At 38.6% G+C, this 23,478-nt stretch overlaps 1 protein-coding gene across 2 annotated transcripts; it reads left to right on the top strand.

Moving 5' to 3' along the window:
• Positions 1 to 3,183: 3,183 nt before the first annotated feature.
• Positions 3,184 to 23,173, top strand: LOC102227741 (mitogen-activated protein kinase 4). Of its 2 annotated transcripts, none has more exons than XM_023343656.1 (9): positions 3,184 to 3,447; positions 5,268 to 6,648; positions 8,933 to 9,108; positions 14,297 to 14,441; positions 15,376 to 15,458; positions 16,777 to 16,855; positions 17,170 to 17,386; positions 18,035 to 18,200; positions 18,740 to 23,173. In XM_023343656.1, exons 2-9 carry the CDS (start codon positions 6,282 to 6,284, stop codon positions 19,682 to 19,684), a joined length of 2,178 nt encoding a protein of 725 aa, XP_023199424.1. In that variant the 5' UTR covers positions 3,184 to 3,447; positions 5,268 to 6,281; the 3' UTR covers positions 19,685 to 23,173. The 2 variants fall into 2 exon arrangements, with proteins under 2 accessions (XP_023199424.1, XP_005795089.1); XM_005795032.2 differs by having other exon boundaries at positions 5,271 to 6,648.
• Positions 23,174 to 23,478: the final 305 nt, after the last annotated feature.

Consider the following 23,478-nt stretch of genomic DNA (forward strand, 5'->3'; position numbering starts at 1 on the left):
CTTTGAAAAGATTTATTGTGGTTTCATAACCAGAGAAAACTGACTTTTTTTTATAGAGGCATGCACACTTTTAATCTTCACTGTAAATTAAGTGAAAGAATGCAGCAATCTTTCATTTTGAATTTATCTTTTGGGGAGAGAGAGGTTTTGTGACTCTCTTGCTGTCATAGAAGATGAGAATAAACTGATATCAACAGAAGCATTTAATGACTTTAAAACTACATTCCATTTCTAAACCTGCTTTATGTCTTCCTGATACAAAGATCTAAAAGAAGCTGCACTGCGGGAGAATTATCATCCAACCAGCTTTTCTCTGAGCACATCTGATGAAGAGTAGGGATATTGTGTGGATTAGAAGCAGTCACACCTGCTTATGAACAATATCTATATTTTCAACCCTCTCCTCTGCAAACAAAACAACAAGATCAGAACAAATCCACTGACCAGTCCCGCCTTAGCATTGTTTTAACATTCATTAGATCATTGTGGCACATTATTAAGCTGAAGGGTGAGCAAACATAATCAGAACCGTTTTTGCTCTGCTGACCAGAGTCAACAAATAATAATTAAATTTTTCTTGGTGTATCTGTTTGCTGTCAGTCATTTCAAAATAAAAAGCAGCACGCACACACTGAAACAGCCAAAGTGAAACCTTCTTCCTCAATCCCTGAGGATGTAACATCGTTTGGGAAACATTTTTATATTCAGCATGACCTCCTTTTTTTCTTTTGTCTCCTCAATGATGAAGCTCATTTAAATCCCAACCCACCAAACACAGAAATCACCAGATCGGTGTGACAGTGAGACACAACAAACATTGGCAAAGCTTTCTGCTGTTCGCCTGTTGCTCTTCCTTCAACCTCAGCAGAGAATTCCAGGCGATGTCTTAAGAGTTTTCAGGAGTGCTTAAACAAAAGTAAGAAAACACAAAGTAATGCACAATCAACATGGGAAATGACAAAGTCATGAGTCTGAAATAATTATTTAAAACAGACAATGTTTAAACCGAGGAGGCTGCAGATCACTGGGTGTAGTAAGTGTCTTTTGCTATGACTAAAAACGAAAAATTAAAATAATTTATAGCCAGGTGTATTCATAAAAATTTTGACTTGTGCAATTTCAATGGCATATCCACACACTGAAGCACATTGAGTGGATTCACCACTTTATTACCAGAAAAGTGGTGATCACAGATAAATAAGATGTTGTCCTGTCACAATGACAAACCTCTGTGTTTTTGTGACAGACCAACGCATTATAATGTATAACTGTACAATGTGCATATGTAGTCAGTCTCCCTTAGTCGATACTTTGAAGATGCATGTCTTCACTACTTTTGTACATCTTGAAACTGAAATGTTTGCCCATTGCTCTTTGCAAAACAGCATTAAATTCTGTCAGATTGGATGAGGGGTGTTTAGGAGCACATAAGAACTGACATAACATACTTTCCTACAAACCATTCCATTGCAGTTCCGGCTGTAGGCTAAGATTCGGTGTCTTCTAAACCCCCGAGTCGGTTGTGGCAGATGGCTGCTCACACTGAGCCAGGTCCTGCTGAAGGTTCACAACATGTTCATCCAGGAAGCATGAATGCTGCAGCAAGTCAGTGACTCGATAATTTAGATAAAATATCTTAATAAATCTTTTTAAACCAATTTGAACACTAAACTGAACTCGATCAACTGTTTGATAACTGGGTCATTTGGAATGTGTGCATGACTGAATTGAAATGACCTGCTGTGCTCTCTACGTGATTTGTGGCAAACATTAAATAGACTTGTTATTTTTTGATCTGTCTTCTTGCCGCTCAATAATGTGTCAAGATTTGTGGAATAATGTAGTACGTAATTAGTTAGTGACTTCAGATTGCAACTAGTTGCTCTGGATTTTATGTAGGGGTAACAGAATTAATGGGTAAAGGTTTGTTACGACTGTTGTGTTTCTCAACCAGTAAGACCCCATCTTAACTTATTGCAAGATAAGAAGAATAAGATCATTTGGGATTAGGGATTCTCAGTCACCTTTGCGAATCCCCAATGGGAACTCTAAAACCCATATGTGAAAAATGTGGGCAACACGGCTCTTCAAACAGAGTGGCATAATGTCCATGGGTAGTGCCATTAGAACTCTGTTTTTTTAAGTTATATTCCATTATTCAGGAGGTTTCTACTGTTTGCATGTTCAAATCATGTGAAGCTGTGCCCTTCCTTCATCTTTTGCACCATGTAAGGCAGGGGTCTCAAACTCCAGTCCTCGAGGGCCGCAGTCCTGCAACTTTTAGATGTACCTCTGCTGCACTACACCTGAACAGAATAATTAGGTCATTAAGGCTTTGGAAAACTGATCTACACAAGGAGGAGGTCATTAAGTCATTTCATTCCAGTGTTTTGTACCTGTGGCACATCTAAAAACTGCAGGACTGCGGCCCTTGAGGCCTGGAGTTTGAGACCCCTGATGTAAGGATTGTAAGAAATATTGACTTTTCACATAAAAAAATGTAAAATTAAAAATCAGGACCACATTTGATCATCTAAATCCAAAGTACTTTAGCCAAACCAAAACTTTTTTCTTAAAGTAAAATTGAATATTCAAGAAACCTTTATTCTATAGATGGAGGTACAAAAAAATAGATTTAAGGTTTCTTTTACATTGAGACCTCCTTAAATTGAGGAAAAAAAGATGAATAAAATGTTTAGTTGGGTAAGTCATAAAACATTTTTGTAAACTACAAAACTAGCACTGAACATCTTAATATGTCTCAGTCGTTGATAGTTTTGACAAATTATTTGATCAGAAGTAGGAAAGTGTTTTACAAATTGTAAAGGAGTGGGTATTTTTAGCCATGTGGGGATGTGTGTTTCTATTTAGTTCCAGTGTTCAATCTGTAGACCTCAACGAGTTTGAACCAGATAAAGAAACCTGCAGGTTTACCCGCGGTCCGTCTGGAGTTCTTGGGTGGTTTCAAAATCTTAACTTCACGATGGTTAGTTACAATGAAAGGGGCGGGCGGGAGTCATTATTATATTATAATAATTGCTGTTAATATGAAGGAAGCTCTTCATACTGCAGTGTGTGTGAGTTTGAAGCATCTTAAGGCTGCTGCCTGACTCTGGTGGGGGATCCCTCTCGCACTCAACCCCCCTCCCCTCTCAGATCATCCCTCTGAAGCGCTGACAGAGAGCGGACACTCGCCCACAGTAACCGGCTCTGTAGCAGCCACTGGCTTATCTCCTCTCGGAGGATCGGATCGCTCCCTCCGGTGCCAGTCCAGCGCCCGCTGACGGTTCCTCTCATAAATCGCCCATATCTCACTTTTCACCCGAGCGACAAAAAGAGAGATGGACAAGTGTTTCACTTTCTTCGCTCACAAGGATCCGTCTCTATCACATCTTTTCCTCCGGATCTTTGTTTCTGGACGGGAGGCTGCGGCTGCGTAATGCCTCTGTGAGTACAGATGGTTGCTGTTGATTTATCTTTCGATTCTATTTCCCCCCCACTCTTTTAAAAGAGCAAAAATAAAATAAAATAAAAAAAAGAAGACAGCCACCAAAACACTCACTTGGGTAAGATTTCTAGACGCTTAAAATAGTGAAACGATGCACATGGCCTGTTTCTGCTCTTTCTGGGAAATGAGGCTCTTTGTTTTATTATGCACTTTCAGTGGTTTTGTTTCGTCAGAGGGGCGTTACTATGTGGACACAAACGCAGCTGCACAGAGCCAGTGTTCAGAGGAGATGCGGCGTTTTTATCAACTGAAGTAAATCTGCATTAGCGCAGCATGGAAAGTAAACAGAGTGGGGGGGAGAAAGAAAAGAAAATGCAGCCGAGAGAGCAACACATAAAGCATTGTTTTGCTCATCCCGCTATCAAATATATTAAGGATATTGGCAAGTGGGGTTTCATTTCCTGCTTTTAAGCAGACTCTGAATGTCATTTAAAGCCAGTTTACTTGTTCCGATTTTGCTGTTTCTGGACTAACACGGAGCATTTTTGATCTGCTTTCAGATTCTGCACAAATTAAAATGGGTTTAGCTGCTGAGTAACATGACGAATCAGGGAGAGTAAATGCTTAAAGAGAGCAGGAGCCGCTGTTGCAAGTGATTATGCATTATTTATAAAGTTACCCCAGTGCTGCACTTCCCACCCAGCTCCATTGCCTCCATCTCTACTCTCTGTTCTCACCTTACAATTTTGCAGCCTCTTGCAGTCTGCCTGAGTGAGCACGATCTGAGAGAAACTGTTGTTAGAAAATAAAAAAGACTGATGTGACCTGACCCTCGTCTTCCAAACAGAGGCAGAGGCAGTTGCACTCAAGCTAAAGAAGTTAGATCTGTTATAGCAAAGGAATCGGAAGATGGAGGGGAAAAAAAGGACAACACAGATTCCAGAAACAGGAAGAAACACAAAAGTATCTGATAGATTTAAAATGCAGCCAAGTTGAAACTAAATAAACAAGCTGTGTGATCTGTTCCATCTTGTCAAACTGAAGTGTTGCTTTTAAGTGTAAACAGTAGGAAAAAATGGAGATGCACCAAAACGAAATCCTCTGTTGACTAAAATCAGCTAATTTTCAGCTCGTCTGGCCCTGACTTATGATTGGTAAGCAGGAAACAGAAAAATCAAATAATTTCCCAGTCAGTGAATGCACTCCAACTAAATGATATACACGACCAAAGCTGTTTGGTGTATATGTCTAAACTGGGTAAAAATGTCTTGTAAAGATTGTATCTTTAGGACCAATTAGATGCTATGAAGTAAGAGGAAGAAAAACGTGTAAGGGACGTCTAGAAACTATGAAGGGATGCTCCCAGATAACAGAAAAACGCAACGTTTTAGAGCAAAGTTGCTCTGTTTTCTCCAGGTTCTTGAGTTTTTATTGCATCACCCCTATTCTTAATGTAAATAATTTAACGACTTTCATTGCAAGAAGACATTTTTCAATGAATTATTGAAAAATGTGAATGCTCTTCATTACATTTAAAAAAAATCTGCATCTCGGCACAGTTTTACAAAACAAAACAAAAAAAAGAACAGAGATCAGAAATTGGCTGCAAAAGTCTGATTGATGCATCTTCAGCTTGCATCTGACATGACTGTACTTCCTGACTGAGAACACCAAGTTACTTGCGTGGATTAGGTTACGGTGCTGTTCGATGTTATGTAACAGTTACTCTCTAACAGACCCACTCGCTGTTTAACTTTCATCTATCGTCCGTGAGTCTCGGCTTTCCATTCACCCCGTTTCTCCTCTTTCTACCCACCAGCAGAAGAGGAAGAAGTAGCAGATGTGTTGTGCAGGATGTTCTCTGTTTGACCACGGCCTGCTGCTGAAAGCCCTACATTCATGAGAAGGCAACAGAAAGAAGATTACTGGGGGATTAAACACATGCACACGTGTGCACATGCAAACGCAGGGGGGTACTACGGTTCCGGGATTTAACTTCCATCCAACTGATCTGAATGAACTTCCCTGACTGACTGAGAGACTCTACAGGCATCATGGAAGAAGAGGAGGAGCCAACAGAGGCTCACTGAATGTACTGCCGCTGACCCCACCTTCTTTCCACCTGTCTCACCATCAAAGGCTTGGAAAGCTTTAAATTGCAAAGCTGACTGTCCCCCCTCTGACTGTATTGATGCTTAGCAGTAGAATTAGCCTCACATATTGCTTGCATATATCTGCCTACACCTGCCCTGATTTATTTAAAAAAAGACTAGCTGACATTCACATTTGAGAGATACAGAGAAAGCTTCAGGTTTTTTTTTTATCCTGCAGCCATAGCAAAAAAAAAAACCATCAAGTGTCAAGAGGAGGATGCTGAAGAGAAAGTGATATTTTTAAACCTTTGCTGTGGATGCCTTACCACCACAGGCTTACACACGAGACTGAAGGATGACTGATAAAACCACACCTTTGATTCCTTTAAGTTCAGAAGTTCTGTTTTTAGCTCAAGCTCTTCTTGTTTTTGATCACATCAACAACAACAAAGAAATATTCCTATTGCTTTGTTGTTTAAGATGAGTAACAGATCTGATGTGAGAATTGCCGGAAGGAGATAAAGATATGTCTTATTTTTGCTGCAGCACATCTCTTTTCATGAGGATGTAAACCAGATGTGACTTTTCCAATATATTTTGGAGTATATGAGGCCTTAACAACAAGAAATACATTTGCACACCGTAGGTTCCTAAAGAAAGTGCAGATGACGATTCACCAGCAAAATGTAACATCTTCTGTATAAAACAAGAACAATCCTATCCCCTCAAACTGAGCTGCAATGGCCAGCCAGGCCACCCCATTGTTTCTCCACGGCTTCGAACTCAGCGGTCACTTTGTTGACCCTCGACCTCTTGGCACCGGTGTCACCGGGCTGGTACTGTCTGCTGTCGACCAGCGCACTGGACAGCGAGTAGCTATTAAAAAGCTGTCAATGCGAGATGCAATCACAGTGAAGCATGCCCTGCGGGAGGTAAAAATCACCCAACGACTGCACCACGAGAACGTAGTAAGTGTCCATGAGGTCTTAGCACCATATGGATGGCCGCTGCCCCAGGACCCATCCCAGCTTAGTGCCCTGTACATCATCCAGGAGTGCATGGAGACCGATCTGGCCCGGTTGCTGGACCAGGGACCACTACCTACAAGTAAGAGAGAACGATCAATTGTTCATTTAATTAATGGGTTTAATGAAAATAAGTAATCTGAGACAAGTCGTAGGGTGGCAAATGACTTTGCCTAATAACCATAAGGAAAAAAAACATGGATTCAAGCAATACTATGATGTAAAAGCATTTTTATTTAAAATTTAAAAAAAAATTGCAACAGTTAATTCTACTTCTGTTTAAAAGCTGCTGACTATTACAACTAGATCAGTTTTATAATATATAATATTTTGATTTTGAAACTTTTGCTAAACCTTCGGTTGCATTTAAAAGGCCAGCAGAGATAACAACTCTGATTGTTGAAATACTTTAATAATAAAGTAGAGGTCTAGTAACATAATAGTTGTTTATTAAGTTTATTGTTTGTACAGATTAAAACAATAAAATGTGTATGTTTTGTCCATGTTGGTAGAATAAAATAAAGGCTCGTCTAACAGAGGGTTTTCTGCTAAACCTGTCACCATGGTAGTTGTGAATCCCGTGCATATTAAACTAGTTGGGATCAGGCTCCCGTATGTGCTTGCACTTTGATTTGTGAAAGTCAAATGGTCTCATCTCCTGTTTCCCTTTGTATGTTCATTCATGCCTTTCCCATTAACAGACTTTCTGAAGCCCATATGGGTAGTCCACCTGGGTACCAGGGTGTAGGACAGGGGTGGGCAATCCTGGTCCTCGAGGGCCGGTGTCCTGCAACTCTTAGATGTCTCCCTGGTCCAACACGCTTGAATCCAACAGCTGAATCACCTCCTAAGTGCAGTCAGGTTCTCCAGAGTCCTGCTGATGACCTCATTATTTGACTCAGGTGTGATGAAGTAGAGATACATCTAAAAGTTGCAGGAGACCGGCCCTCAAGGCCTGGAGTTGCCCACCCCTGGTGTAGGAGCTTCTGTGTTAATTTAAGTGACAAATTTAATGTGGATTTTAACCCTTGGTCAACAAGAACCCATTATACTCAGTACAAGCTTTGTAAAACCAAGTGACAAAATACAGGAGTTATAGATGGTAGCCAATAACGTGTCAGATAAATTCTCAGGATGTACCATCAGACATGAGAAAAAGATGTGGAACTAACCTTCAAATAAGTTGTTTTACCTGCAGGTGTTTTCTTCAGTGACACCTTTACAACTATACATATTTCTTCATCTGTACCTGGGTTGTTTTGAGATGTTTTGGGGGTTTGATTTATTGATTCTAGTTTCATTATTATTATTTCTTCCTTAGTCTCTTTATTTGATTAGATCAGTTTTGTTTCTGTTTTACTTTAGCTCAGCCCTTCCTTAGTGATTCTAGTTTTTTATGTTTATTTCTTGTGTCTAGTTATTCTTTGTTAGTTTTAGGTTTAGATATTTTTTAATGTTAGATTTATTTCCCCTGCTGTGGACTCTCCCTCGCCATCTGTGCCATTTTCTCTCTCTCTCATCAACCTGTCTTCTGCTCCCTCCCCTCACACCCGGCTCACAATCAGCCGGGTCTATTGTTCCAGCATTCACACTCCCAGTATTTAAACACCTCTTCTCCTCTCTCCCTTCACTGGTTCCTCCCTGTCAGCTCCTTGCTATCTTTTTTTCCCTGGGTCCCTGCTTTTTGTTTGCTTTGGCTCCCTGTGATATTTTAAAAAATTTGTTAATCTTTTATTTATTAAAACTTCAGGTAACTGACATAAATTTGTTATAAAAGTATTACTGGTTAAACTTTAGCTTTAATAACATAAAGCTACATAATTTTTTAAAGTTTAATCAGTAATACTTTTATAACAAATTTATGTCAGATCATGACTTCTTGGTTAATGTCAACTTGTCATAATGAAGATATTTTGAATAATGTCAACTTTGTATTAAAAATGTCATTATTTACGGAATGACACTTTATGACAACAGTCATAAATATTCATGAAGACTTACTCATGTTCATAACAGGTGTTATGTCATGTTTATGCCTGTGTCATGACAGTCTTATTCACAACCCGTCAAATAAAGTGTTACCAAACTTCAAAACTACTCCTCATTTTAGCCCCTCTGCATTTGTGTCCTCTTCAATCTACACACCATGACACATTTATTCTATAAGATTTACATTGATGCATAAAGCACATATATATATATAATTCCATAATTTAGTTTTGCATAGGTTATATGGATCATGTTCAGATAAATTCATCCACAAAAGGTGATATGTAAATAAATCAATCTAATTTAAAAAGTGGAAATGATCTACCTTAGTTTTAGATGCTGTGTTGTTAAATTATCTAACTTTTATCGTTAAACAGGTCATGCCACCCTGCTGTTTTATCAGCTGCTAAGGGGCCTAAAGTTCATCCACTCAGCCAATGTCCTCCACCGAGACCTGAAACCTGCCAACATCTTCATCAACACAGACCAAATGCTGCTCAAGATCGGAGACTTTGGACTTGCCAGAATAGTGGATCCCCATTATTCTCATAAGGTGAGTGTTAAACAAGCAAAGAGAACCACTCCCACACATTCTGATGAGGGTTTACTTCTGAGATGTTTCAAAATACCTTGCAGTAGATCTTCATATTTCTATCCTTCACTATAAGATGGAAACTTATAATTGTATCTCTAAAACGAGGCAGCTGTTGCTCTGGAGGTAAAACAGACATTTACCAGTTAAGAGGTTGTTAGCATAACTCCATCTTTACCTCCACATACTGAACTGCTCTCTGATAAGACACTTATCTCTTTCGGTGTCCCAGATTTGCATATTATTGTGTTTCTTGTTTCTGAAGGGTAAAGCACAACTAAATGTAGCCCTTTTACCATTTGGTTTTACCTATAGTTGGATAGCATTTGATGGATGTTGATTTGTTCACGTCAAAACATCACATACTTACTTTAAGAGGAATGCAAGTGTAGGTCAGATAGAAAATGGTAAGTTTGGATGCCAGATAATGCCTGTAATCATCTTGCTTTTAGCTATTTTTGAATCTTGTGGAATAATTATGTAAATCAACCATCTCTACATGGATGGAACAAGAACATCAAAACACTGGATCTTTCTACTATCTCCTTTGAATGTGTAATGTTTATAAGTGTTATATTTATATCATTCCTGTTGCAGAATAGTTTATTACATATATATACAAGTCAGTAAATTTAAGGATTGTTTTTTTTTGTATTCTCATTGCTTTTATGCTCTCTGCAGCTGTTGAATAAATTAAAAGAGATAATTGTAATACTTATGTATGTTATCTCTTCTCCACTTCAATTAGAGCGGGTTGCTATCAAAAAACTGACAATAATTCCTCTGGGGCTGTGCAATTTTTAGACAGAATCATATTAACATTTTTCTCTATGTAGCAGGGCATAAACTGTACTGCTTTCGTGGTTGCACAAACATTCTATCCCCCTCATAATTCTCTGACAACATAAACTTTGCAGTACATTGCAAAGAGTGACAAAAATAAAGTTGTTCATAGAAAACCATTAGATGAAGGATCTATTGTTGGACAAACATCAGTTGAAGCTGTCAAGTATCAGTATGTAATTCTTCAGGGCTTGTTTACCAATGAGAACCAGAATACATTTACTGCAGGGCCAGGAGGACTTTTTATGTTCTGTGATTTTCTGTGGCTGTGGAGTTAAAAACACTCCACTGCCACAGGCATTAGAGTGTCTGAAGAACGACAATTGGCTGTTGCCGAGGAAGTTCTGCTTTACTATTTATTGACTCAGAAAATAATGGATGGACGCTTTTTAACAGAATGAATGAATGGAAACTGCGCACAAACCTGTATACACTGTCCCCATGGTGAAAAAAGGTGGTAGCACCATCCTTGGGAAATGTTTTCTTTAGCGGGGACAGTGGTCATAATTTATGTGGAAATGCATGGATCCAATCCTGAAAGACAACTTAGCTAAAAAAGAATTGAGAATGAGGAGGAGGCTTATCTTCCGGGAACATGACCCTTAAGTCAGAGCAAGGATGGAAAAGTTTAGATCAAAGAATATTCATGTGTCATTTTGGTCCAGTCAAAGTTCAGAAAATTGAAGTTAACAAACACTGTCCCTCTAATGTCACTGAGTCTGAACTTTTGCAAAGCATAAATGACACAAATCTGATTGTAAACAGACAACATAGGGCAACTTAATATTTCTACAAAGTACTGAATGTAACTCATTGTTCTCTTTAGTCTAGTGGTATCAAGATGTCACTGGATTGATTCTGCCTTTTAGAAGGACAAAGACTTTGATTCCAGTCATCATTTCCAGAATACTTTCGTATCAAATGATGTGCAGGCAAAGCTGTATTATTTACTGGCACCATTATTTCTGCTCTCTCAGATTACTTATCTCTAAGTCCTTCAAATGAAGCTTCCTCTTATTGCCAAACCCCACTCCTACTCCAGAGATGGTGTCAAGTTTTGCACTAATCAAGCTCCGTAATTAGGCTGTCAACTGTACATAAAAACACCTGAAAGATTAATGGGACAATTCACAACTCCATTGTCCAGCTTTGTTATGTTCAAAGGTCCCATAGCAGCACTGTAACACTAGCAAGTCTGCATGTGTGTTCGTTTGTGTCTCTGCGAGGTTTGACTCGGGCCTTTGCGTGTGAAGAGGTGCTCTCCTGAAAGGAAATCTTTGTCAACTGAGGGCTCGGGACTTCGGGATCAGTTGGGTGCAGACACAGGGGTGCATTGGGAGAGCAATGAGGGAGAGGATGGAGGGGGCAGCAGAGGAGGAAGGTATGCTGAGTACATGAGAAGCAAGGATGGGAAATTTTAAACCAAAGGGGGTTGGGGAAAAGGGAGGTGAAAAGTGCAGAGGCAGTGGGGGAACAAATCCTTCAACATGAACAAACAGGAAAATGAAAAAGGCTCAAAAACACTCAAACAGAGAGAAAAATTGATTGAAATTCAATTTATTTGGTTATGCAAGGGAGTAGAAACAAGGTTCCCTCTGTTCTACTGCATGTTTTGTTAGAAAACAGTCTGTTTAGGCAGCTAACATGGAGGACAGAAATAAAAAGCAGATGAATTGGGATCCTATTTACATCCTACACTGTAAAGAACTTGGTGCTTCTGTGAAGGTGGGTGTGTTAACGTCACACGCTGAGTGAGTGTTGAAGATGCCCAGAAATTGTTCATAACTTGAATGAAAGACAGAAAGAAGGAAGTTGGAAAAAGGTCTAAAAAAATAAAAAGCAGTTTTTCACATGTTGGGTGCAAGACAACCAAAGAAGATGCAGGTGAGGAAGGAAGCAGAGCTGTAAAAAACAACAGTGAGATCCTGCTGAATGTGAAGACAAAGAGGAAGAACTGAGAAAACAGTCGCAGCAAATTAAATGAGAGGAAAGTAGGAGGTGAAGGAGAAAATATGAAAAAAGGTTTGTTACTGAGTAGCTGTGAGGCACTTTCAACAGTGTTTTAAACAGCCTGAGCATAAAAGATGATTACACTTTGTACACAGGAAACAGTGATTTTACAAAAGCATTAGAACGTTTTTACACAAACTTTTATGTGACATATCAAAACAAAATATTATAAAGGTGAGTGGCAGAAAAAAACAAATAAATGTAATTTTAATAGATGAAATTTATATTTATCCCTCTTTATTCCGATACCCATTTATGAAATCACGCACAAAAAATTGCATAGGGACACAGCACACATACAGAAGTAGATGCTCTGGTCAGATGGGACCGATATGAAACTTCAGGTCGAACTGCAAATGCTTGAAAACTAAAACTTTCTCATACCATCATGCTTTGGGCAGGGACAGGTGTCTAGTTAGAGTTGATGACAAAATTGACAGAGCTCAGAAAAATCTTGTGAGAAATATTTTTAGACTGTGGTTCATCTTCCAGCAGGACAATGACCATACACATACTGACAAAGCTACAATGGAACGGTATTCATCTGTTAGAATGTCCACATTAAAGTCCGGACCTAAATCTAGTTGGAAATATGTAGCAATACCTCTCTGGCTCAACTTATGCTGCTGTGTAAAGAATAGATTTCAGTCTCTACATTTGCTGCAACTACATTGAAAGTTTGTTCTGTAGAGTTGAGAGCTAAGTAAATGTGCACATCACTATTTTCAAATATTTATTCTTGAAATATACACCAAATTTAGCTGTATTCTGAAATAATGTGAAAATAATGATTTTTTTTTTTTTTTTAAACCACTGTGTTTTTTACTTTGGTCTTTGCTTTGGGATCACCTTTATTCATTTTAGTATCTCCTTAAAATTTACAACATGTAGTATATGCCTGACAGGAAGCAGCAGTGAGAGCTCAGATAAAGACAGAGATCAACACAGGGGGTTGAGAGAGACAAGGTCAAAGAGTGCGCAGTGTGGCTATCTGCTCCAGCAAAGATAAGAACAGACAGGAGGGAGGGGAAAGACAGGAGAAAAGAGATGTGAAGTAGAGACAGAATAATAACAGGAATAAATGGACTAGTGTCCCAGAGGGGAAAAAAGAAGGATCAAAGGTGGCACAAGAGAAAGTGGTGCTAAAAGAGAGCAGTAAGATGTGATAGGCAAATAAAAGACCTGTCAAATATACCTGTAGTTACTTATTTACAGCTGTTAAGTTGTTCTCCACGACTGGGAAAGGAAGATTTAACACCAATGTCTCTCTAAGATTTACTTTCACACAGAGAGAATCTGGCCCGGAAAACCTTGCAGAACAACTTTGAGTCAGGCTGAGTTCTGTAGAGGTTCTGAGAGTAAAGGTTAGGGAACCGTGTGAGTGACCTGCAATAAATGGCTTATAATTAACTGTTCGTTTGACAAATACATTTTGAAAAACAATTTCTTTTTTGTTTACAACTCGAAGAGCCCAACATATCTGTAAAAAGTTTGTAGAAACATTTAGAAACATGTTTAGATTCTGAAATTTAAAAGGGCCTCCTAGATGTACTTTTCACGAAAACTGATGTACAGGTAGTTAACTGACCTCCATGCTGTCTAGACCAATCACTAAAATTCTTCACCATCAAGAATACAACAAACAAACAATACAAATACAAAAAGAAATGCTTAATTGTTATTAAAATGATTAAATATTTTGCTTTCATAATGAAAATTGATCCATTACAAAATGGCCCATTCAATTAAGAAGAATGTTGTCAGAGTTGATGATGTTGATCAGTAAATATACATACCAAAAAATGTTTTGAAAATTGGCTCTCTGTTGCTGCTTTACATTTTTCCACAACGAATTCTTCCCTGACATGACTGTGTTCCTTCATGATGCTGTTTTTTTCTGTAAGGTTATCTAACAAACCTCTGAAACTTTGAGAGAACAGCTGGATTTATACAGAGTGTAAATCATACACAGATGGACTCTATTTACTAATAAATATTAGGGGGCATTTGATGTCCAGTGGTTTTTAATGTAGGGTATCAGGGTAAAAGGGTCTGGTTACAAAATCACTCCACACTGTTCAGTTTTTCAGGTTTTGAAAGCTTTCCTTTTACACCGTATTCATAATTTTGCCCTGTTTTTGTCACATAAATTCTACTCAGTTATGATGAAGTTTGTTGCCGCAATGTTAGAACATGTGGAAATGTTTAAACTCAGTGTATTTATATTCTACTGTTGTATAACTCAAACTTCTTTATTTCTCTCTCTGTTCCAATTTGGTCCAACTTCTCCCCCCAGGGCTATCTGTCTGAGGGTTTGGTGACTAAGTGGTATCGTTCCCCCCGTCTGCTCCTATCACCCAACAATTACACGAAGGCCATAGACATGTGGGCTGCTGGCTGCATACTGGCTGAGATGCTCACTGGACGCATGCTCTTTGCAGGTACTGTGATGAAATCTTTATCAAAGGACTGTTGTGACTTCAATAAAACAGCAATACAGTCAAAGTTGCACCACTAATAATTTAACAGAATCATATTCATGAATGAATTTGGATTATTTTATAACCAGTCTCTAGCTTCCTTCCAAAAGTTTTTTTTAGATTTTATCATAGTTTTGGTGGCTTCCACAAACAGGAGCTATTTTTTAAATTTTCTGTCCTCCACCAAAGACACTTCTCTCCCTCCATGTGGGCCGCTTCTTTGCCTGAGCAGAATAACAATGATAATGGAGAAATGCTGTCTGTCTGAAGCAGACGTAGTTCCAGCTGACCAGCTGATTCTGACCTCCACTGGATCCTCTGCGCCACAGGGCCGACCACAGAAACTCAGAAAGGTCATCTTCCTTCCCCCGCTGTTCGTGTTATGTGAGACTTTCACACATCAGGTGTCGGAGCTGTTTGCTGCAACTTTCTCCTAAGAAGCAGAAAAGCAGTGGACTCGCTCGGTTTTTGTTTATGGGGGGGGGGAAATCATACACCCACATACAAATATACTGATTACTTACATCCAACAGTTTGTGTAGCACCACCTGCTGTTGTCCTTGAAGTATTTGTATTTCAAGTTCAGACATTTGTGTTGCTACACAAAACATTGGCTCTGTCTCTAATTCAGTGACTAAGACCATGTGATTCTACAAACAAGCTCGGAACATTAAAAATCTATAAAATCTGGAGTTGGAGCAGTAAAATCTCCGAGAAGGCTTGTTACAAAGTACTGCAGCCTGTCTGCTTCATTTAGATCGAATCGTCTTCTGTTTCCTGTCAGCTCACACCTCTGGGTTATCCTCGTTTGACTTTATGTTTTTTTTTTATGCTTATGTAACCAAACCTTTTTCTCCTCTCTGCCTTTCCCTGATTGGCTCTCCCTCCCTCCCAGGAGCTCACGAGCTGGAACAGATGCAGCTGATTCTCGACACAGTGCCAGTGCTGAGAGAGGAGGACAGGCAGGATCTCCTACAGGTGACACCTCACAGGGCGATGCAAACCACAAAACTGCAATCTGACATTTGTGAATGTCTGCAAACACAACATCTCTGAGGGCATTTTGGACCAATTTATAGTCCTTTCTAAAGAAGCAAAAATTAAAAGCAGTTTAAACTTGTATGTCACAGATGAACTTTGAGATCTTCCCACATCCATATCTGTGGTAATATCAAAGTGAATCAATTTCACATCCGAGTCCCACAGAGATTTTTAAAAAATCTGCCCATACATTTTTTAGTAGATTTGCGCTGATGTTGTTTCGTCTGCTGAATATTCAAGAAGCAGAAAAGAAATGGTTTAATTTTAGACTGAGAAGAACTAGAAACCAACTCTAAAGCAAAAGCCAAACCAACCTATTATCACAAAGTATCTGAACAAATATACAACTAACATCACATTAGATTGCTGCCATTTTTGTATACAGCTTAGCCCAAAACCTTTTATACTCCTGGAAGGGTCATGCTTCAAGTAGTCTTTTAATTTTACTGACATGTTTTGTCTGAGTGAAATTGATACTAAAGTTTTGGACTGATACAGCCAGAGCCTCAACTTAACTTTGAAAAAGAATTATGTGGTCTTCTAAGACTTGGAGATAACCACCAAAGATGACAAATGGAAACATGCAAAAAGCAGATTAGCAGTTAGAAGAAGGACTTTGTGCTTTAATGTCAATAAAGATTTTAGGTTGACTATTGAGAATGGTATAAAAATGAATTAGCATGCCATTATGGTAATAGGAATTCAGATAAAACAGATAAATATATGTTTTTCAAAATGGATAAATGGATTAAATGGACTGGATTAAACCAAAATAAACATAAATCTAACAAATAAGTTAGAGCATGTAACAACTCTTTCGTTTTTCTTGGTTGCCCCTCTGTTTCAACACCCTGTTTAAAATGCACCACATTTTACTTTTGCTATATATTTTGGTGGTATTATATTGTGTGTGTATATATATACATATTGCTTTAATTATTGTTTAATAACCCTCTATTTGGAAAGCATGTTGCTTATTTAAACTGATTTAATAGGCTTTGTTATATATTTTGACTGATTTAAACTGATTCCATATTAAAACAAAACAAAGAAAAGACAGAATGACAAATGGGCTAATACTATTTTACCAGATGTACACAACTTAATGAAGCCAATATAAAACATTGCAAACGGAACTGCGGCTCCACAGTCTCTTCATAGATTACTGCTGGTTGCTGACTTGATGGAAACAACCAGTGAACAACAACATCAGTTTTAAAAAAATATTTCTGTATTTTCATGTTGCTCTTCTTAGGTGATGCCTTCATATGTCAGTCATGGATGGAGAATCAAGAAACCCTTCTCTGAGTTGCTGCCTGAAGTGGATCATTGGGGTGAGTGGAGTTAATTGAGTACTGAGTACAAAGAGGCAGAGAAGCAGTAAAATATGCAGCATTGTTTTCATTTTTTTATACTCCTGAAATTTTTACAAAATGGCTTTTATTACTTTAGCTTAAAAAACAAAACAAAAAAAAAAGATTTCCCCCCTTGGAATAAATAGACTTAGATTGAAGGTTTGATTTAAATGTTTTTTACACAAATTAATATAAACAGCCTTTAAATTAATCTTCAGACAGACAGAGGAATGCAGTATTCGCATTCACCTGTTGTTTCTCCTTCACCAGTTTCTCCTTGTTTTTCCTCTCAGCGGTGGATTTTCTTGAGCGCATCTTGACATTTAACCCCATGGACCGTTTGACAGCAGAAGAAGCTCTGTCCCACCCTTTCCTTCAGCAGTACTCCTGTCCTGAGGATGAGCCTGTCTCCTCACACCCTTTCCACATTGAGGACGAGCTGGACAGCCACCTCACCAAGCAGAGCGTGAGCAGCAGCGACAGTCAGACCTCCAGCTTTCACTGGGAAAGGTAAAGATTTTAATTTCACAAGGGAGGACATTCATGCTATTGTCAATGAAGACACTCATGACTCTTGATCAAGTTTATTGAATTTAAATTCATTTTTTTAAAAACAAACTCAATTAAACTAAACTCATTTATTTTTTTATGTTTTGCTTAAGAGGAGCAGGGAATAAATAAATTTGTCTTCTGAAATTGTTTACAAGAGGAAAAAGCGTATGTATTATAAACTAGTGTAACGTGTTGTTCTGACGTTGACAGTCGATATAAATGCTAAAAGCAGATAAAAGCATTCTATGATGCACATTCCATAAATCTGAATGGAAGGAAAAAGAAAGTCTTGTTGGTTTGTAGGTGTATTCAGCAGTGGGTGTGTCCTGTTCCTGATCATCTTCAGCTGAACATTCTATGTTGTTTTTTTTGTTTGTTTTTCTTTACAACACACAGAAAAAAATATGACTGTAATTCATTCAGATTTACAAGTGACAAAATGAATGTGTGTGTGCAACTGGCATGCCTTTGGTCTGAGCTTGTAAGTGTTATTGGGTACTGCCATAACAGATAAAACACTAAAACATGTACTAAAACAAGCGATGAGAATATTTCTGTGCAAGTGTCGATTATCGGATTGAATAAAAAAATATCCTTTGCCTGTAGGTACGATAACAATTTAGCAACCAACATATGGGCGCCATACTCAGGCGAGATGTGTCGGTGCTTGCCCTCTGGTCCTATTCCAGCTGACCTGGGAGACACCATGGATAATGAAGAGGTGCAGCGGGACCCCAGGGCCAGTTCCAGCTCTCTGACAGAAGAGGCGCAGGTTGGATGTGCTGTTTGCCAACTTCTCATTAATACGCTCCTCATATCAATGCTCTCCTTACTTAATCAGCAATGAGTTTGCTGGTAATGATTTTTTGGGCTCATGCATTTGTTCGTGGTTGAGGCTTGAGGATAAACTCTGTTAAACAACAGTGATGATGCTAATGCAATAACCTTCGAAATGTTGTCACACATTTTTTGAACCTCTTTACATTGGAATTGCAAATGAAATGCATTCTAGGTAGATTTTATAGGGTAGACCAACACATGGTTGTGTGTAAGTGTGCAGTGGAAGGAAACAGATAACTGTTTATAGGTTTCTCTTTAAAAAAAAGAGTAAAAAAAAAAGATTTTTATTCATAAAAAGAAATTTTATAAACCATGTGTCACTTGCATTCTACTATGCAATATAAAATCAGTAAAATGCTATAATGTTTGTGGTCTTAAAATGACAAAGCATATGATTAAGGAAGGCAGAAAGATATTTTTCGAAAGGATTGACCTGATTTTTATCTCTCTTCTCTTCACCCGCCTTCACAGGTTGACCCCCGCAAATATTCCCATAGCAGTTCAGCTGAGCGTTTCCTGGAGAGCTCTCACTCGTCTCTGGAGCGGGTCTGTGCTTTAGGATATGGGGAGCTTGACTGTGGTCGCTCCTGCGATTACAAAGTGGGCTCTCCTTCATATCTGGATAAAATTGCATGGCGAGAGGGAAAGCCCCAGCACTACTCGGAGCCTAAGCTGATTCTGGATCTGTCTCACTGGAAGCGTAACACTGGCAGACTCCCTGTGCCTGCCGAGCCCATTGGTGGCAGCATGGAGGACCTAGGAGAGGTGAGGGTGGAGGAAGCAGAGGAAGAAGAGGAGGAAACTGGGGATTTGTTCCAGGAAATCACTCGCTGGGTGGAGAGTGCTCATTCTCGTCTGCACTCGCCCAGTACCAGTCCATTAATGGACCACTGCTCACCCTCCTGCTACACCTCCTCTCCCCCTCTTCCGCTGTCTCCCACGGACCTCCCAGCTCCTGTCTTCCACTACAACGAACACATCTGCCCTCCATCGGTTGACTATGATGAGGACAGACTGAGTCCCCTTCCTTCCAGCACATCTTCCTCTAATACCCTCCCCTTTCTCTTCCCATCATCGCCCACAGCTATATTTTCACCTCAAACAGCATCGCCACCATCTACTCCACTTGTGCAGCTCCCAGAATCTCAACCGCTGTCCTCTACCTCCTCTGTATCTCAGTCCCCTAATGCAGACTCCACAGAGTCTCTACCAGTCAAGCAAAAAGAGCGCTTGTTTGACCTTGATGTGTTCATATCCCGAGCTCTGAAGCTGGTCCGGCAGAATAAAGAAAAAGTTCAAGTGAAGAAAGTAAAAGATGAAGGCTGGATGGAGGAGAGCAAAGCAGCAAGCATTAAAGGAAAGGTGCCCCAGCTTTCAGAGCATAGGACTTCCCCATCACAGACTCCCAACTCCTAATCTCAGTTCCAGGGTTAGCGTAAGATAACTATAAAAATAGTCACACTTCAAAATATACTGCAAATGAGGGATGTTCTGCATTCTACAGTAGCAGCTTGTCTTTTTAGCCCTGAATTGGCTTCAAGACAAACCTTCAGTTTAGAAACAGCAGTTGTGCAGCTTTGGTTCTCAGGCAATACAAGCTAGGAAAAAACTTGAGTAAAATATAAATCAACACACTTGGCTCTATAAATACTAAACATTTACTCAATGTGAGTAGTTCTGCTTTATGCCTGTTTCTATAGGTAGTAAAGCTAACTATCAATCGTTCAAGACTTGATGATCGCTAATGATGCATTGTCTTTGCCCTAAAACTTGGATTTAATGAGTTCCCAGTTGGAAATACAACATAAATGTCCCCTGAAGTCACATCTCTTGTCAGTAAAGTGAGTGGTCTCTTGATATGTTTAATTTGTTTTAGGAAGTCAAAGCTCTGATCTGAGAACAACATCGCACACGAGTCGGGTAAACAAGAATGTCCGCTAAAGTTAAAACTATGACTAAGAAGGTTAGAGGTTTCCTGTTAGTTTTTCTCTCACGTTGACACTGATCAGAAAATGACACTACACCTGGGTTTTGTACATTCCATTGGTGTGTTCTCTTATCGATAAGAAGTTAGATTTTCTGAATTCCCAGTTGAAATGCAACAAGAATGTCAAAATTCTACCTGTGAAACTGTTGGAGAATAGCGTTTTAATGCAAAACATGAAAACCAAAAACATATCAGCAGCTCCAAAGACAAATAGCCAGTCACACCAGTTTTCTGACTTAAGGCTACAACTCTCTCAAATAAGTCTCAGGTCTCCAAGACAAACTGAGCACAATATATTAGCAAATCAGAAAATCTGTGAGGTTTGCTAACTGTTTTAGTTCCAACCGCTATCACAACTTAAAGGCAATAAAAGGTTTTTTTTCTATTTTATGCCTTCAAACTCTAAAGGTATATATAGTCAAAATTAGAGGTGGCACAGCATCATGCATGTTATCAGTTGACCAAGATGCATGCAACTTTCACTGCGTTTAACACACATGACCGCCATGTTGGATACTCTCTTTGTCTCCTTCTCTCTCTTTCAGTAAGATACTGAACTCTGGGATGTTTGGAGAATTACAACTTACCCAGTCAGAATTTTACCTCCAGAATTTTCCCTGGCTGTTGTATATCCGACTGGGAATTCTGGAAAATCTGACTTTACTGTAGAGTACAAAAACAAGTCACAATCGGAGCAGCCTCGAGTTCAGTCTCCACTGTCAAAGTTATATAAAATATATATAAAACAGTGAAGGTTTCAGGAATAAGCTATTAACACTTCTGTCCGCTTGTGTCTAATGAAACCTGACACATGCTAATGCACAACCTCTGATTTTGAACATGCTCCTTTGCTATTTAAATGCATTCAAGAGAGAAAATTAAATTGTTACCAGCTTGTAGGGATGTGACATAGTGCCAAGGTTCAAGCTCCAACTTAATCCAATGCACCATATACATGTCACAAAATATTTGTCACTGATAACAGCAATCTTAGGCTCTTATTATGTGCTTAAAACCTGCTGTAATTAGCTTTCTAAACTCCATCCTGTTAACTCTTGAAAGAATCTGTCAGTCTTCCAATAACATTTACCAAATGATGACAATAAGTGACGCAGCAAAAGGTTTTTCTAAGCATTTGAATGTATTAACTAAGAAGTAACTGTTAGTTTCCTGTTAGCCAGACAGAGTGTGTTCAGTTTTATTTATTGCTGTTTTAACACTCCCCAAATGACTTACTAAGTTTTAATAATAGAATCTTGTATAAAGTTATGTTCATATTGGATTTTAAAGTCACTAGTCATTTTTGTGTCTAAAATAGTTCTGCAATATTTTATAAATATTAGAAAATATGATCTTTTTAATGATTTTGAAGTTAGCTGGGATGTTTTTTGAATTAGGACTGAGCTAATCTATGGTAGCGCTCTATGATTCTTCTGCCAGCTGGACACATCACATGTAATTTGTTTCCTGTTTGATGTACCAAATCTGTTCCACAATGAAAACACAGTTTTTTTCCATGGCTACCGCCAAGTAGCTCTATTTATAATGTACAATTTTTTCAGAACCCTTTTGTATTTATTAGGTTGTTACAGTAGATGCTTCTGTTTCGTTTGTTTGTTTGTTTGTTTTTTATAGCATTTTGGCTCTTTTATTTCTCTCAGCCAAGTCTACTGGACTGCACACTTACTGGCAACCCCCTAAAAATATTTTTCTTTAATTATTTTTTTATTTAAGTGTTTCAGCTATAATTTTACAGTAGGAAATGTTAATATGCTTGGGGCCAATAATTGTGGAGGGTGGTGCTGCTGAGATGTGCTGTATGGCTGTTGAAAAAGCCAGCTAAGTTCAATTAATTTTTCATACATCCTCTGACAACGGTTGTAACAAGTTGAAATGCAACGCCTTGCTGTGAAGTTATCTTTATCTGTATGCAGAGTGCAGTTGCACCTGTCCTGGAGTAACGCTGTAGAGAGTACCAGAGGTAAAACTCTGAGTTCATAATACACTGCCAGCAATACTGCAAAACAAGCATGTTTAGTCATATTTTTGTCTTTCACTGAATGACCACGTTATAAACCACAGTGATATTGCTATCAATCATTGAGTTTCGTATCAATCTGCTTATTTTATGCACACTGTAACCTACAAGTAGTCGAGTATTTCCAAAGGATACTAACACAAGATATACTATCAGTACAACCCAGTGAAACAGCAGTCAAATCACATTTCTGTTGTTAAATTTACAGTAAAGCACATGTAGAATATGAAGCACATTAAAAAGGCAGCATTTGGTCACCATCAACATTACAACTCTGTATTGTCTTCTTTTGTCAGTAATGTACCTCTCTCAATAAGAACAAAAACCTTGGCCTATTTAGAGCACTCAAAGAAAGTAAAAACTGCACGTTTCTGATACAATAATAGATAAGTTGGTATACAGTCTGACTTTTACCATGTCTTATAGTCTACATTTGTTGCACAAATGTAGACTATAAGGCTTAGGTTGCCTTATTTCAAAGGCAACCTAAGCCAGCAATAATGCCATTATTGAGTGACACAAACACACTGTAACACATATGGTTACTGAGCCAAAAGTAAAAATAGATAGAACATTGCTTATTCTATGAAGCAATCTTGAAAATGTGCCTCAGTACACCTCGATGCTTCCAGCTTGCTGAATGTAAAATATGCCCTCATCTCTGTATGGCTATGCAGGTAGCTTAATCCATGTCTTAACGGTGTATGTCTTTGTGAAACAGTAACAAATTATCTGGTTTCTTATTCCATATTTACCATACTTATGCTTCAGGGGGATCTCAGCCTTTCATTTGAGAAAATTTGTGGGAATTTTATTGTATTGGATTGATAGCATCTCTTTTGAGTGTCAACCTTTGTTGGAAAATTAATAAAATAATGTTGGAAAAAGATCTGTCTGTCCTAATATCTATCTAGGCATAGTGTTAATCCCCTGCTGCAAATTGAATTCCCATGTAGGACAGAAAGGACATTTTGTGTCACTATATCAAAATGAGGAATTGATTTCTCAAAAGTTCCACATTCATGCCAAAGCAAGTGTGCTGGTGTCATAGGTGAAGTTCTCTGTGAAATGGTTCAATTTGGACAAAATTTTCAGAAAAGAAAAAAATAAATGCATAACAGTGACAGATTTTAACATAGGGGACTTTAAATTGTATCTATAACTATTGCGCATTGATAAGCATAG

Source organism: Xiphophorus maculatus, chromosome 12 (genome assembly GCF_002775205.1).
Source record: "Xiphophorus maculatus strain JP 163 A chromosome 12, X_maculatus-5.0-male, whole genome shotgun sequence".
In the NCBI taxonomy this organism is placed as follows: domain Eukaryota; kingdom Metazoa; phylum Chordata; class Actinopteri; order Cyprinodontiformes; family Poeciliidae; genus Xiphophorus; species Xiphophorus maculatus.